Below are 16240 nucleotides of genomic sequence, written 5' to 3' on the forward strand. Positions count from 1 at the left end.
GTACTCCAGATCCAAAAGGATCTGGAGTACCTGCTCCTCAGTTGTGACCACTGCTCCAGTTTTAGTGTTGTCTGCGAATTTGATCAGCAGACTGTTCACCCCTTCTTCCATGTCGTTAATGAAAAGATTAAACAGGATCGGCCCCAGGAGAGAGCCCTGGGGGACCCCGCTTGTTACTGGCCGCCATCCCGATGATTCCCCGCTAACGGTTACCTTCTGCTTTCGGTCAGTCAACCATGCCCTAATCCACCGGACAGTGCTTTGGTGTATCCCAAAACTCCTCAGTTTCTCCACCAGATTTCTCCACCAAGGGGCACTTTGTCAAAGGCCTCGCTGAAATCCAGGTATACCACATCCACTGCATCCCCTCCATCTAGCCATCTCGAAACCCTATCATAGAATTCCACAGGGTTTGTCTGGCAGGACCTGTTTTTGTGGAAGCCGTGTTGTATGGCTGTCAGCCTCCCTTCCCTATCTAGCATCACTAGGTCTCTCTCTATAATGAGCCTTTCCATTCTTTTTCTTACAATGGACGTAAGGCTAACCAGTCTATAATTCCCCATGTTCTTTCTACTACCTTTTTGAAAATTGGGACCACTGATGCCACCCTCCAGTCCTCTGGAACTTCACCTGTTCTCCACGAGTCTCTAAAATGGAGGCCAGTGGGTGTGAGAGAACCCCTGCCAACTCTCTAAGTACTCTCAGGTGTAACCCGTCAGGGCCTGGCGCCTTTGTAATGTCCAATGCCCCGAGGAGCCCCTCAACTTCAAGGGGGGTGACTCTGTGCCCCTATGTCTCCAGCCTCATCTAATCTCCTATGCGGATATCCCCTGTCCTGCTTTGGGGAGAAAACAGAGGCAAAATAGTCATTTAGCATCTGTGCCTGTTCCCTCATATCAGTCACTGGATCTCCTTCCTCCTTATTTAGTGGTCCCACCACTTGTCTCCCCTTCCTCTTCCTCTTTACATGCTGAAAGAAGCCCTTTTTGTTGCTCTTGATATTCTTGGCAAGTCTCAGCTCGTAATCAGCCTTAGCCTTCCGAAGAATCCTTCTGCAGCGGGCCTCCTCCTCCTGGTATACCCTTTTGTCTATTTCCCCAGTACCCATTTCCTACGGAGGTTCCTCTTATTTCCTGAAAGTGAATGTACAGTGGTACCTCAGCTCATGAACGCCTTGGTTCACGAACAAATTGGGTCACAAACAAAAATTTCTGAAAAATTTTGACTTGGGTCACGAACACCACTTTGGGTGACGACCAAGATCGCAGCCATCTCCCCCACACCCCCGCAGTGGGGAGATGGCCACAATCGCAGTTCCATTCGTGCAGGGAAGGCGTGCGTGATCAGAGGCGCGCTGCTGCAGGAAAGACGGGAGCAGCAAAGCAGAGCTGTGGGGGAGATGGCCGATCAGGCATACCTTCCCTGCACGAACGGAACTGCAATCGCAGCCATCTCCCCACCCCCAGCGCACCGTTTGTGCCCATCTCCTTCCCCCAGTGCGCCCGCAATCATGCCCTTCTCTTCCCCCCTACACCCCAGTGCACCAGGATGATGGTCGCCTGCAGGGATGAAATGCACATGCAGGGATGACAGGAATGATCTCGGTCGTGCTGGGGGAGCGGGGAGATGGCCGCGCTTGCGCTTGGGGTGGAGGCGGTGGAGATGGCCGTGATCTTTGTTGTTGTCACTTTGCTTCACATTTTTCTGATTTTAAAAAAAATGGTTACAGAATGGATTAACCTTATTTACACTGAACCTTATGGGGAAATTTAACTTGGCTCATGACCAGTTTGGGTCATGACCAGAGTTGTGAGCCAAGGTATCACTGTATAAAGAAAAAGCAGTCAAGTCTCCATTTAGACACTGCTGCTTCCATGGTGGGTCCAGTAATGAATATGGTGAGGGGAGTAAGGGAGGTTTAACAGGAAGCAAATGTATTTCATGGGAAAAGATGCCTTCCTAAGGAACCTGAGAACTGTGATGACTGAATAAAGATTTAACAGCTAGTCCCTCCAATCCAGCAAAGGAGATAAATTTCAGAAATGATTTCTGAACAGAGATTCTTTGCCTCCACCTTCCCAAAGAGGAAGCAGGTATGTATTCAGCCCAGAATATCCAATGCAGACCCCATTCTTCATACTATAACGTGTAGATGCCAAAGTATATTTCCATACAGATTACAGTGCAGATGGGAATGCATACCTCAATACTTTGGGTGCCAGCGTGCATCATTATACACCAATATATTTGTCTAGTGTGTTCATCAGTGAAACCTATAATTCTAATTTTACTTTGCTTTCCAGTGTAGAATCCCATATGTGTGAATTCTGCCCTCTAGTGGATTTTTCAAACAAGTACCTATTAAGACAGCTGCATTTTGACAGGTCTTATCAAAGGTTAAAAGTATTTGCCAGCTCAGCATCTCTCTGCAATTCTGCATCCAAAAATCCAATTCAGCATATGAAACCTGCATGTTGCCTAACTTATCCTGAGAGCAAACATTCCAACAAACACAGTTTAGGGAAGGAATAAGCATATTCGTAGGAAGCAATTTTACAGAAATAAACCTGATGGAAAAGGAAACCGACACATGTTTGCATTGAATAAACAAATTCTAATCTTTGGTAGCAATAAAGAAGCTCCACAGCAATGTAGCACAAAATGATTAGTAATAACACCTCTTAATACCTCTAGTGAATATTCTCCTAAAAGTTTCCATAGAGTAAGTTAAGAGAATACTAAGCTGGAGATTTTCTTCCCTTCCCTGAATATATATACTCCTTTATTCCTTCTCAGACAGTAAATCTGGAAAATTCATATTATGGTGTTGAGTTACAACAATGTTACAAAACCCAAGTCCATATTTTATAAGCTATTGTCACAATACCTTTCTCACTGTTTGCACTCAGTTTCCTAGAGTTTCCTTGCTTTTACCTGAAATTCCTCTGCAAGGTAGTTATTGCTTTTGGAAGCTGCTTTAGTCTTTTTCGGGTTTGAAATCCCCTCCAAGCTGCCTGGATTAAGCAAGCTGCTTGATGTTGTCTCTGAAATCAATGAATCAGAAGAGATCAACTCACTTTTCCATTGGGTGCACTGACAATATTAAGACATCTCCCCCACCCCACATTCATAGGAACGATTTCTCTTGGGGTGGGGCAGTACCAAACTCCTTGTCAAAGTCCTTCTTGTCCAAACTGATGTCTGCTTCCAGGTAAAGGGAGATGCCATCTCAATATCTAAACGAAACTAAGAACTCCTTGTCCTAATGCCTTTTAGATGTGCCACACTGGAGCACTTGCTACAGCAGGCTAAATGGCAGGAGGGAAAACAAGCAAGAGAAGCCTCCATTGTTTTCCCATTTTGCAGTAGATTCAAGAAGGTACAAGAATCTCCAGGCTGTGGCTTGTCAACTGTGCAGCATTAACAAGCTATTAAGATAAACTGTAGCCAGTACCAACATAGCACTGAAAGACAAATCATCCTATCCCTCCAACAACACAGAAAGGTCATCTGTAGAGCACTTCACCATTTTGTCATGCCACATTACCTCTCCCCACATATATGAAATATGAGCACAAGCAGTAAGCAAAGCAGAGGTGAAACTTGCTTGGACCGTCATGAACACAGCATTACTAACAGCTTCAAAACACTGACAAAATTGTCAGGGTGTTCCTCTCCCCCTATTTTTAATGCTACAGGGCAGAATGAGAACGATATTGCTTACTGTTACTTCCAGGTGTTGCCTTCTCATTGGTTCTGCTGGATTTCTATGGCTTTTGATACCATCAGCCAAGGTATCCTTGTGGGGTATTGCATAAGAACTGCACTATTCTATAGTGGCTCCAACCTTATAGGACAAGTTAGCTTTAATTCAGTGGCCTTTTCAATTCCATAGGTTTCAATTTTGTTAAACCGCATTAGGGATATCTACGTCAAGCTGCAGGGGGAGGTTGTCTGAAGATAATTCCCCTCTTTCCCTAGACTTTATTTAACCTCTAAAGCAGCTGTGGAAAAACAGGAGCATTATCTGGGTGCAGTGATAGCCCAAATATGAGCTAATAAGCTGAGACTTAATCCAGACTAGACAGATGTGTTTGTGAACAGTGAGAGAGCTGAGCTGATTCAGGCTTCAAGATGTTCTGGATATGGCTTTACTCCCCTCGAAGGATCAGTTCTATAGTTCTGAGAGTGCTCCTGGAGACCCAGGTTGGTGGTGACAGCCACCACTGCCTTTGCTTAACTTGGGAGAGCCAGTGTGGTGCAGCAGTTAAGAGCACGGGACTGGGACTCAGACGATCTGGGTTCTAGTCCCCGCTCAGCCATGGAGCCAACTGGGTGACTTTGGGCCAGTCACAGACTCTCAGCCCAACCTACCTCACAGGGTTGTTATTGTGGGGATAAGATGGAGGAGGAGAGATGATGCAAACTGCCTTGAGCCCTTTGTAGGAAAAAGGCAGGATATATATATAAAATAAAAAAAATAAAAACCTTTGACGTATGTGCCGTTTTCTGGGCTATACGCTTCTTGCCACTGTCACTCATGCCTTGGACACATCCAGATGGGATTACTGCTATATGCTCAGTGTGGGACTTCCTGGGGAAGATATTTTGAAACTCCAGCTGGCATAGAATACAGTAGCCTGGCTGGTTTCCAATATTTCACCTTTTACAACTCATTACTCTGGTCCATTTGTTTCCAGGCAAAACGCACAGATCTGGTTATTGTGTATAAAAGTCCTATGCAGCTTGGAAGCAGGTTACCTAAAGCTTCCTTCCACGTGAAGCAGCTTGTGCACCACATTCAGCATTTGAGGCCCAGCTCCATGATCTACCATCTTCAGAAGTATGGTTGGTGGAGATATGAGAGTGGGCCTTCTTTGTGGTACTCTTTCCTAGAAAAGATCCAGCCAGTTGTCTTGAGTTTTAGGAGGGCAGCAAAACTTTAAAAAAAATTCCACTCAGCTTTCAATCTGTTTTAATTTCCATCTATGATGAGGTAGTAGTAAATGCGGTTGCACACTCTCTTAGGGACAAGGTCCACAGCTTGGGAGCGCTCCTCGACCCAGAGCTTTCACTGGAAGCTCAGGTGACAGTGGTGGTGAGGAGCGCCTTCCTTCAGCTTCGGCTGATCCATCAGCTACGCCCCTACCTGGAGTACGACTGCCTGGTGACAGTGACACACGCGCTGGTGACTTCCTGACTTGACTTCTGTAACGCACTCTATGTGGGGCTGCCCTTGAAGACGGTCCGGATACTTCAGTTGGTTCAAAATAGAGCTGCCAGGCTGCTGACGGGGACTGGGCGTTATGTCCACATGACTCCAGTTCTCCGTCAGCTTCACTGGCTTCCCATTGAAGTCTGGGCCCAATTCAAGGTGTTGGTTATGACCTATAAAGCCCTTAACGGCTTGGGTCCTGGTTACCTGAAGGAGCGCTTACGTCCATATATGCCCGGCCGCCCCTTGAGATCAGCAGGAGAGGCCCTTCTTCGGGAACCCTCCGTGAAGGATATTAGGAGGGTGAGTACTCGGAGGAGGGCTTTCTCTGTGGAGGTGCCCAATCTATGGAATGCACTCCCCAGAGAGGTCCGCCTGGTGCTGTCGTTATTTGTTTTTCGGCGCCAGGCGAAGACCTTTTTATTTAAGCATTATTTTAATTGTTAATATTATTTATTTTATTCTTTGGCCAGGTCGACTCAAATTATATTGTTTTTCTATATTGTGATTATTTATTTATTGTTGTGAGCCGCCCTGAGGCTTCGGTGAATGGGGCAGCATAGAAGCTTCCTTCCTTCCTTCCTTCCTTCCTTAATTAACACAGCTGTTTGGTGCACATTTGTGCTTCTACTTTAATGATTTAAAGCCTGATATTATGGCTGCTAGACAGAATGTAGACAGCCATAAGAGAAGTGAGAGTCCCAGTTCTGACCTCAGAAATGTGCTCTGAGGTAGGAGCTGGGATTTCAGTCTTGGAGGGCCCTCTCTCTACCCTTGCTCCTGGTGCACTTCCTTCTGCACTGGCTGTGGCTCCCACAAGGAGACCACCTCGGAGCTAGTGCTTGGTGGGTGTTCCAGAAGAGAGGAGCAGTAAGGCTCCACTGGGATATGCTGTATCCTGGGAGCACCTCAGCCTGTCCTCCACAGGAGCCAAAGGCACAAGATTCAGACTTCTGAGAGTGACTGTCTAAGCCTTTGGCAGAGCAGGACAAGTGCAAACTTGACCTTCACCTCCATATTCCTCCACCCTTGAAGGGATGCCTGCAACCCTCTGAGTACAGAAGGTTACAGCCAGCCACACTGGATGGCACTGGCCACTGGGATACAGTATTTCTGCATGGTCTTTTTAATCTAGAAGCTGCCTTATCAGTCCTTTTAGCAGTTGAAAGGCAGGGGAGGTATTTTCTTCAACAAATGTTTGTAGTGCCTTTTGGCCAACTGATCCATTGGTGAACAAGTGCTGGATGGAAACTCTGAAAGATACAAAACTGCATCAATGAGATCTAGTACAAGCTACTTCCACCTCATACAAAATACTGTAAGACTTGCATCACACCTGCATTTTGCCAGCTGTATAGTTTTCTGAGCAGAGCAAGTCCAAAAGTTGATTAAGACTCTTGTCAAATCCTTTGCCAGACCACTGCTTGCTTAGAAGAGTCTGTAGTCCTTAATCAGTAAGACACAAAAAGATAAATACAGTGTTTTGTAAGAATCACAGATTGCTCATCCTGTAGACTTTCAACAATAAATTACAGTTGCAAATGCAGGAGTAGGCAATAGTTTGAATTTTCCACTACAGGGAAAATTTATGTGGTAAAAAAGAATCAAAACATCAAGGAGATGCCAGTCTCTTCACACCATAAACAGAAGTCCATATTTGACTCCAGCTTGGGAAGGGGAAGCCTTCTGATGCATGAACTAGCCTAAGTATGTTGCAAATGTTTGCACTTAACGCTTTGCACATGTACACATAAAAGGCATATAGGCATGTCCATATAAAATCCTGAAATATTCCTAATATTATTACACCTTCGCAGATAGAACAAAGAAATACATTTTTTACCCTTGGTCAGATAAAACATCAGTCCTGTTCTGTAAAATGCAAAACAAAACAAAGCACCATTAAAGTAAAAATGGTGCAATACTCATTGTTAGTACCCTGCAGAAAAACTAGGCCAATTTCAGATATAAAGCTCAACTGAGCTGTCCTTGTTTAGCTTCCAAGGCAAATATGTTGACTGAATGGACTTTTCCCTTTGATATGTGACCACTTGGGTTGGCCATGGACATCTATTTTGGGTAAATTTGGAGGGGGTACACCATGCTTATCAAGAAATAAGTGTTTTCAAAGGTCACATATTAGCCTGAAGATAAAAAATAGATATAGTAATTTTGGGAAGAATATTGGCTCAATAAAGTGAAAGTACAGAAGAAAAACCTATCACTTGTCACTTTCATGGATGTGCAACTTGATATGTCAATTTCAGTTTGGCTGCAGCTTAAGAAATTGCCTTTCGCATCCAGTAAAAATTGTGAGACATCAGTTGTGATTTTTAAAAGAAATATTTCAAATACTGTGTTGGCTCCAGACTTCATTACGTGACCATAGTTTCTATTGAGTTTGCATATGACCCATACTGTTCTACTACCTTAATTGAGACATTTAATATACTTTACAATTGAATCAGGAGCACTAGATTGCATAAAAACACCCTACCTTTCTGGATTACAGTGAAGTTTGCCCCTAAGGCCTTATCAGTTTCAATATTTCTCTAGAATTCTTCCTAAATCCAAACAGCCAAACAGAATGACAGACCTTTGTAGCGGGAAACCAGTGTTGTCACAAGTTGAGCATCAGATTCTGCAATCAATAGTAACAGTTTTGTAGCTGCATTTCCTAGGACAGGATTGGTGGTAGAAGAAAGCTTGTACACAAGCTCATCCAAAATACCGTGCAGGGTTCCTTCTGGCACTTCAAGTAACACAGCACTAACAAGAAAAGAGATGGAAATAAATTGGATCCTACTCAGCAGAGGTGGGGGAATATAGAAGGATTGGGGTAGTTAACTCACCTTGCACCAAAGACTACAACAGTCTTTGAAATTTAAGTGTAATGCTGCACTCCTATCTGTAGTAGCACAATGCTCACTGCAGTTGGTATTATGCATGAAAATTAAGGATGATGTCAAGGGACTTCACAGTAGTAACTCCAAGAAAAATGGAATACATACAAATAGAATTGTTTGGGTCAACTCTTGTTTTCCCAAGGTTCTAAGTTAAACTGATAAAAGGTTCTCCTCCAGAGATATGACAATGCAGTTATGAGTTAGACAGCACTATATGTTACTTAACTCATGAGAGAACAGGCCATAAAGCACATGCCACCTAAATTTAGCTAGCTGGTATGGAAACAAGAACTCTTCAAAATATACAAATTCATATGGTAACTCAGCAAGTTAATAAAATAATGTAATGTGAAGGTTATGTAATGTGTATGAGGGGGGTTGCTATTTATTACTATTCTATTAAAGAAACAGTTAGGGGTCTTGTCACACATTCATATTCCACAAAGTGGTTCCAACAGCAAAGTCAAGTGCTAGCCAGGGGGAAAACTAGCACTTCTCAGATTAAAAGTCCTTTGGCCTCATCTACTAAGGTGGCCCTCCCACAAAGAAGCATGCTTCTGATAATGATGTATGGCCTATCTGAAATCCATGAGAAGTTAATCTCCAATAAAATATCCAGAAGACCATTGCCTTTGGGCCCCTGCATGCTTGCTATCAATGCCTTCCAGCTCTACAGGCAATTATATTACTTATGTTGAAACTTACCCTGAACTAAAGCAATAATTAGAAAAGCACTTGTAATTTCACATGGGCTTTCCCCATGACTTAGTATGCAACTGCTCTGACATTATCCCTTGCTCATATAAGTACATTCAGAGTTCAAGTATGTGAATTATCTTGAAAAAGTATTCAGCATTTTAAGATAACATTTTTATAAGACTCTTTCAGAGAAATGTATAAAACAAGATATAGCTTAGGTGCCATTTACCTGTTGGCTCTTAAAATATTCTGCAAAATAGACATAACTACTGTTGTAGTTTCAACATCATCAGTCACCAACAGTTGTTGGAAGTGTCCATTCTGAAGCACTAGGGTGAAACATGAAGTCCATTTCAAACAACAGAAGCAAAGGACAGTATCCAATGGTGTAATTTGAAAAACACAAACAGCACTAGCAGAATTCTACCCAGTTTTTCCATTGTGCAAGTGGTTGTCCATTATGCACATACAACAGGTTGCGCAAGTTATGTACACCTGCTTGTACAAACAGAAACTTGAGCTGGATTCTTCTCTTGTTCATAGTTTGAAATCTGATGTCTGCTAGCACAACAGAATAACGTTTGGTGGGTTTGCACATTACACTAAACTACCCTGCAAACAAAACCACCATAGTTGGCTGTTCACTGAACAACCCACAGTACTGCTGAAAGATTATTGGACTTGCTGTAGCTTATTCTCCCTCATTTTCTTCCCAATGGGTCCAGCACATATCCCAGGTGTCTTTGCAGTAGAACTCTTTTCCGTAATTGTTCCATGGAAATTGCTGGTTACGAGGAATTCTTCAAGCCTTTTGCTATTGCCTAAGTTTGACATGCCAATACTTAGCCTTGCATCCGTTTTTTCCTCTTCTATTTTAGAACGTACTTTGCTTGCCCGTAAACACATTTTTAAAGTCTTCTTCAGGTTACTTTAAAGTAAGCACAGCCATTTCTAAGATAACACCAGCTAGGAAAACACCTTCACTCCAACCACTCTTTGCTTCCTGCCCTTCCTTGCTTCCTGCTTGTCACTCCCCTCCATTCCAGTTGTCACAACTGGATAAGGTTGATGGAGCAGCAATCAGGGAGCAAATAAATGTCATGGCAATCAGTAACATGGAGGCGAAAACTACAGAAATATGAAGGCAGCTGTCTGCTCAGAAAGGATGAAGGAGGATGGCAGCTACATGAGCAAGACTGTGAGCATCGACTGGGTTGTTTCACTGTTCTAACAGCATGACTCTTTAGCTGTTCCCAGAAAGCTATGATACAATTGCCCAGGTCTGGATAATGCAACAACCCACCATGAATATGATCAATCCTAAAACACGTCATATTTTTTCAGTGTGGTTTCTTCATGAAAAAGAAACTGCACAGGATTCACATGACACGTCAACCCACTATGATTGATTGCCCATGGTGGGTTGTTAGTCATACGAAGCAAAAAAAGAAAGTAATATTTGATCAGAAACCATCACACCTTCTTCAGCTACAATGGAAAATCCATTTAAGATCTTTCTTCCCTTACCTTTTCCAATTAGCTGAATGTGTCCTCCACACAGCCTGCAGAGGGCATCAGTTGCAGTCCTGAAACAACGTAAAAATTCATTTCTCTCTTCATCCTTCAAATTAAAAAAGCAAAAAATTAAGATTACAAAGCATGAAACATGCCTTGAAAGCAATCCTATCTTCAAGTTATACTTATAGAGCAAGACAGGTTGTTTCAAAATCACCTTGCAATGGTGGAACCTAACACTATGTCAGTACAACAGGGAAATTGCACTGAATTCATACCGGGAATGGAAAGGAAATCTGAATCCTTTTGTTTACTAGACAAAAGTCACCATGCCATCATAATATTATACCTGACGATGCTGATGACAGTTACCCCAGCAGTGGTGATGTGGGTATACTGGACTATTTTTAACTGGGCAATTCTCCAGAAAATGTAGAAATTGCCCAATGCTCAGCAGCCCACTGTGCCGTGAGGAAGAGGGGGTGGCAGAAAAAAATAGAAGGGTAGCCTTGCCCACTTTTAGCTACTTGTATGTATCCCAGAAAGAATGTGGCCCTTGAAAGAAACAAGGTCCTCCTTCCCAATAAGAATCCATTTCAATCAGGCAAAGTCTATTGAAGAGATGACCAGAGTATAATTACTGAAACCAAGCTGTCCACGTGGGGGCATAGTGCCACTGAGGCTACCTGGGCATGAAGTGACACAGCTGACTCAAGAGGAAACCCTGAGTTATGAACCTGCTCCTTCAAGAGGAGAGTGATCCTCTCCAGGACAGGTTGACTTCTTTCCATCTGGTCAGAAGAACCACCCGCTAAGAACATCTCAGTCTTGCCTGGACTGGATTTGTTAGCCCTCAGTCAGTCCACTGTTGTAGCCAGGCACTGGTTCAGCACATCCACAGCCTCGGCTGCTGAAGATGAAAAGCAGAAATAGAGCTGTGTGTCATCAGAGCACTGACGACAACGCACTCAAAACTCTGGATGAACCCACTCAGTGGTTTCAAGTAGATGTTAATTAGCATCGAGGACAAGATCAAGCCCTGATTAACTCTATACAGGAGAATCTAAGAGGGCAGGAAATAATCTCCATGCATCAACTTCTGAAGCTGGCTGTCCAAGCTGGAGCTAAACCACTGCAATGCAGTACCCCCTATATCCAATTCAGCCAACCACCCCAAAAGGATACCACGGCTGAGGGCATCCAGGAGCCACTGAATGATCCAGGGTCACACTCCTCTTGTTGCTCTCCCAGCATAGGTCATCATGCAAGATGAACAAAGCAGTTTCTATGCCAGAAGTTCAATAAGTCATTAATAAATGTTTGCAGGGGTGCATTTGCAACTAATGTTGGTCCTGGACTTTCCTAGCTTGCTCTCAAATGATGGTATTATCAAGCAATGTAAGGGAGAAGGGCCTTCTGCTGTGATACAGCTGCTAAGAGCACTGACTGCCCCCTCATGCAAGGCCTGGCTTGGCCTGCAGTCTTCATGGTGGATTAATAAGCTACCATCCCCTTCTGGCCTGTATAAATCAGCAGTTCAGCATGTTAACATGTCAAGAAGCTACACAAAAGTTCCACTACACAACATTAAGTCTACCAGCTCAAATACCTTGATTGCTCGGACAAGCCGTGCTTGCAAACGCCTTCCTAAGAAGAGGAGGTTGTCTGCAGCAGAAGGCAGTATCTTCTTGTAAAATTCCTCTGGATTTTCTTTCACCTCAAGATCCATACAACAAAGGCTGAAAAAATGAAACACACACATTTTCCCTCTCTTTCACTAATTTACAGATAGTGCGCTCAAGCCCTTCAAGTTAATACAGAGCCATCAAGTGATTTAAAGATAGAAAAGCTGAAGGCAATTCAAGAATAAATTTGTACAACCATGATGTATTTTACCTTAGTATCTCTGCTATTTGGGCAGCAGTAGCCCAGCCTCCAAACACCCTTGTATAATCTTGCTTAAGGATTAATATGCAGTATTGAATCAGATCGTAGCAATACAAGTCTTGTTTAATTTTCTGTGATTCGTTACTTCCAGGTGGTGCACTAGTTAAAATATCTAGCAAAGAAAAATAAGAGTGTACAAATTCCTGTTCCATATATTAACAAAATCACACACTTTCCCAATTATAATAGAATATACTTTCCTGTCTATTCTGAAAGAAAGTGTAACAAACAAAATCCATTAAATGAACATTTCACACTAAACCCCTACTACTCTCACTTCATCCGCCATATTATTACAACCATTCCCATAATGCTGAAGTAGGGCAACAGTCCACTAGGTAGTATTTAAAATGAAGAAAACAGAGAATTCATACACAGAAGGAGTACAGGTTATATTACAAGGGTAAGGCAGGTCTGGCAAGTAAATCTGTGGGAACGAACAGAGGAGAGTAACAAAGCAGTGAAATGCAACTGAATTGGGACTAAAATAGTTCTGAAAAAGATTTGAACAAACGTGAAAAACATCCATAAAAGGCTATGCAATGGGACAGACTGTGAACTGGACTTCTGAAATCAGAGGGCAAAGAGTCCCGCATTCTGCATAGCTAGAAAGTTTGGCTACAAAGATTTCCCTGACAGCTCCTATGCTACTGCTGCTCATCCTCAGTCCTTCAGAACTAGCTATAGACCGGATCAACGACTCCCATGGAGGCCTTAAGGGCACAGAATCCAATTCTAGCTGAAGTCTAGCAAAGTCATGAACTGCTCTTCTCTTTGGTATCTTATCCTAGTGGCTGTGACATGACATCTCTTTTTTTCTCTTTTCCTACTATCTCTTTCAGCACCTCCTTCTTTACCTAACTTACACATTCTGCAAAGAAATTTACATCTAGTATAAATTGTGAAAACTCAGCAACAGAATACTCAATGTTAATTTCATTTAAACTATAAGAGGTTCAACACATATGGCTATTTCTCTGTTTTCCTTATGCTGAACAGTTCACCTTATTTACCTTTTATTTTCAACAGCAATCCAGGAACATCCTGATGAGGGCTTTCAGTGATCTGGGCAGCCAGAGATAATATTCTAGGGTCCGCAGATAACAGCTTCATTTTAGATCAACTGCATTTTTTATAAAAAGAAAGGAAGTCAAACAATTGTAACATATTTGATTTCAGTTAGAGTTGCAGGGAAGCAAACAGGTAAGTAAATTGCAGTTCAGTAAACAAGAGCCATCTAATAAAATTCACACTGGCTATCCAAGGAAGGGAGTGTTCTAAATGCAGACTACTTTTATTAGCAAAATCATAGACTAATTTGGATCAACAGTTGAGGACATAGCTGAAGGTCTCAAGTTCAGTCTCTGACACTGCCAGTTGATGATCTCAAGTAAAAGTGGAGAGGAGCTGGAGCTGCTGCAGCTGATCAGAACAGACCTGGAACAGATGGACCATTGGCTTGTTGGCAGCAGCTAGTTCATTACTTGCTTATTAATGGACAGTCATCTGAATGGGAAGTGTAGATCAGTGTCCTACAATAGCAAGAGGTTGGACCCAATGGCCTTCTGGCCCCTTCCAACTCTACTATGATTCTAGTCAGTTATCATTTAAGGAACCATCATAATTAGTTGACTATCATGCTCCCTAAAGCTGTAATAAGCCAGAAAATGACAAGCTAATCATTTTTAAAAGTACCAGTAGATTTGGTACTGTCAAGGGCCTTCCTGAAAGGCTGTGGCTAGAAATAGTAGAACACATGAAAGTCAAACAAAGAAATAGTTTTATGATTGTCTCAAAAAAAAGAAAATAAATCACAACATGGAAGATAATTGGTATTATAAAGAAAAAAAGATAAGAAACCTGAAAAGTCTCTGAGATCATAAATGAATGATTAAAGCAAAGCCTTTGGTGGTTTGTATTAGAAGGCCAGATCCTGAAGATGAAACTCAAATACTTTGGCCACCTAATGAGAAGGAAGGACTCCCTGGAGAAGAGCCTAATGCTGGGAACAACAGATGGCAAAAGGAGGGGACGGCAGAGGATGAGGTGGCTAGATGGAGTCACTGAAGCAGTTGGCGTGAACTTAGCTGGACTCCAGGGGATGGTGGAAGACAGTAAGGCCTGGAGGAATGTTGTCCATGGGGTCGAGATGGGTCAGACACGACTTCGCGACTAACAACATTCTATATGGAAGTTTGATTGCAGTTTGGTAATGTAGCTTGACCTTGAGATAGCAGAATTAAATGTAGCATACATATCAAGCCCAACAACTCTAACGATCTTGTTTCAATACCTGCATAACCCCTCTACCTTTAAAAGGGAGAGAAAAATGTTAAATAGAATACAGTGTATTTCCCTTGTCATCAAAGAATAAAAATGTATATTATTCTGAGGCACACTAATTCTACTATAAACTACAGATTTCTAGTACAAATCTAACTACAAATTTGATTCTCCACAAACTAAAGTCCTTTTCAGTCTTCTCTTCTATGTCATGAAAGGTGCAATTCTATGCACATTTAGAAAGAAAAATGTTTTACAACTCCCATGCTGGCTGGGATATGATGAATGTTATAGGATTTTTTTCCCATCTAAATGAGCATAAGGTTGTATCCTAATACTGACATGATTAACAGTTAGAAGAACAGAGCTGCACCTACCATCATCTCCATACATTAGAGGTAGATTTGAAGAACAAGCTCCGTATAAGTAGGCCCTCACTGCATTGTGGGAACTCATGTAATGACAGCTGGCCCTCACATGGTGAGGCTATGCATATGCAGAAACACACTGGTAGCAAGGGAGCAAGATAACAAGACCAGTCAGCACAGTGGCACCCTATTAAACTGTAAATCATACAAACGAGAAACCTAAATAAGGTTCACGTTTTAAAGGAAACGGAAAAGGTGTAAAAATATTTTTTTAAAAAAAATCGATGGGATGTTGCTTTTAAGAGTGAGATACCGGAATAGAAGTTGAAACACAAACTCCAACTCAAACCCTACATGTGTTTTCAAAGAGGAGAGGAATATGCAGACGTCAAAGCCACCCTTAAGTAATCAAATCAGAGCTCACTATGACCATGTACCTAGCCCAATCTCATCCAGGACACAGGGGCAGTAACCTCAACTGTGCTCAACATGCTTTAGATGAATACTGCCACCATTCATGGCCGTTGCCCCTAACCACCGGCAACATGCGCTGGGGCCGATGGGAGATGTCATCCAAAAATCCTGGCAAGGATCGTGCTGTGTGTCTCTATTTTACAAAGACCAGCAGCAGCTCACAGGGGTTTAGAGTAACGTTTCCCATCTCTGCCCAGTGAAAACAAGGACTGATCCAGGGACCCTCTGCAAGCGAACGCAAATGCAGCATTGCACGACGACAGAAAAGATGCGGGGGGGGGGGGAGCTCGGAAAGCCATTTTATGCTCCAAGCACAGAAGTATCATTTCTGGAACCCCCGCAGCGGTTACGACCGAGCCTTCGCAGGCACCGTGAGCTTGGCTACGCTGCGGAATAGCAAAGAACGGCGGGCACCTGCGTCACCGACCGCAAAACGCCCGCACCGCCCCTCGCCGGCCTTCTCTCCCGCGCCGACCGGAAGGGCTGGTGAGACGCTCGCTCCGACCGCCGGCTTCTGCGATGAGGTCACAAGGGCCTCCGCCCAATAGCGCTACAAGTCCCGGCGCGAGAAGCCAGCGTCCGTCGCTCCGGCACGCCCTTTCCCCAACATCCTAATTTGCATAAGAGCCTTCGCGGTTTGGAAGCGTAAGTCCCACTCGAACTCCAGAAGATACAGCTTTCCTACCATAGGTGACGGACGGCTGAGGTGGGCGTGACCTCATAGGGTGCCGCGGCCAATAGGGAGGCCAAAACGCTTCTTGCATCGAATCTTTCTTAGGTTCCTCATCTCCTCGGGGAAACGGAGGGAGGCGCTACGACTCAATCGTCCAGTG

At 43.3% G+C, this 16240-nt stretch overlaps 1 protein-coding gene across 5 annotated transcripts in view; it reads right to left on the minus strand.

Moving 5' to 3' along the window:
• IQCB1 (IQ motif containing B1) overlaps nt 1-16029 on the minus strand; it is a 28706-nt gene extending 12677 nt beyond the window's left edge. The window contains exons 1-10 of one of the 5 annotated variants that reach the window (XM_044438314.1): nt 15822-16029; nt 14943-15072; nt 13296-13405; nt 12232-12394; nt 11945-12074; nt 10348-10441; nt 9050-9149; nt 7812-7984; nt 6552-6661; nt 2935-3044 (exon numbers count right to left, since the gene is read on the minus strand). In XM_044438314.1, the coding sequence (XP_044294249.1) occupies nt 2935-3044; nt 6552-6661; nt 7812-7984; nt 9050-9149; nt 10348-10441; nt 11945-12074; nt 12232-12394; nt 13296-13395 (980 nt within the window). In that variant the 5' untranslated portion in view covers nt 13396-13405; nt 14943-15072; nt 15822-16029. Of the gene's footprint in view, nt 1-2934; nt 3045-6551; nt 6662-7811; nt 7985-9049; nt 9150-10347; nt 10442-11021; nt 11140-11944; nt 12075-12231; nt 12395-13295; nt 14211-14942; nt 15782-15821 lie in introns of those variants that run through there. The other 4 variants (XM_044438315.1, XM_044438316.1, XM_044438313.1 and 1 more) reach the window with 4 other exon arrangements.
• Between the last annotated feature and the right edge of the window lie 211 nt (nt 16030-16240).

This window comes from Varanus komodoensis, unplaced genomic scaffold (genome assembly GCF_004798865.1).
Source record: "Varanus komodoensis strain SLA01 unplaced genomic scaffold, ASM479886v1 scaffold32, whole genome shotgun sequence".
NCBI lineage: Eukaryota > Metazoa > Chordata > Lepidosauria > Squamata > Varanidae > Varanus > Varanus komodoensis.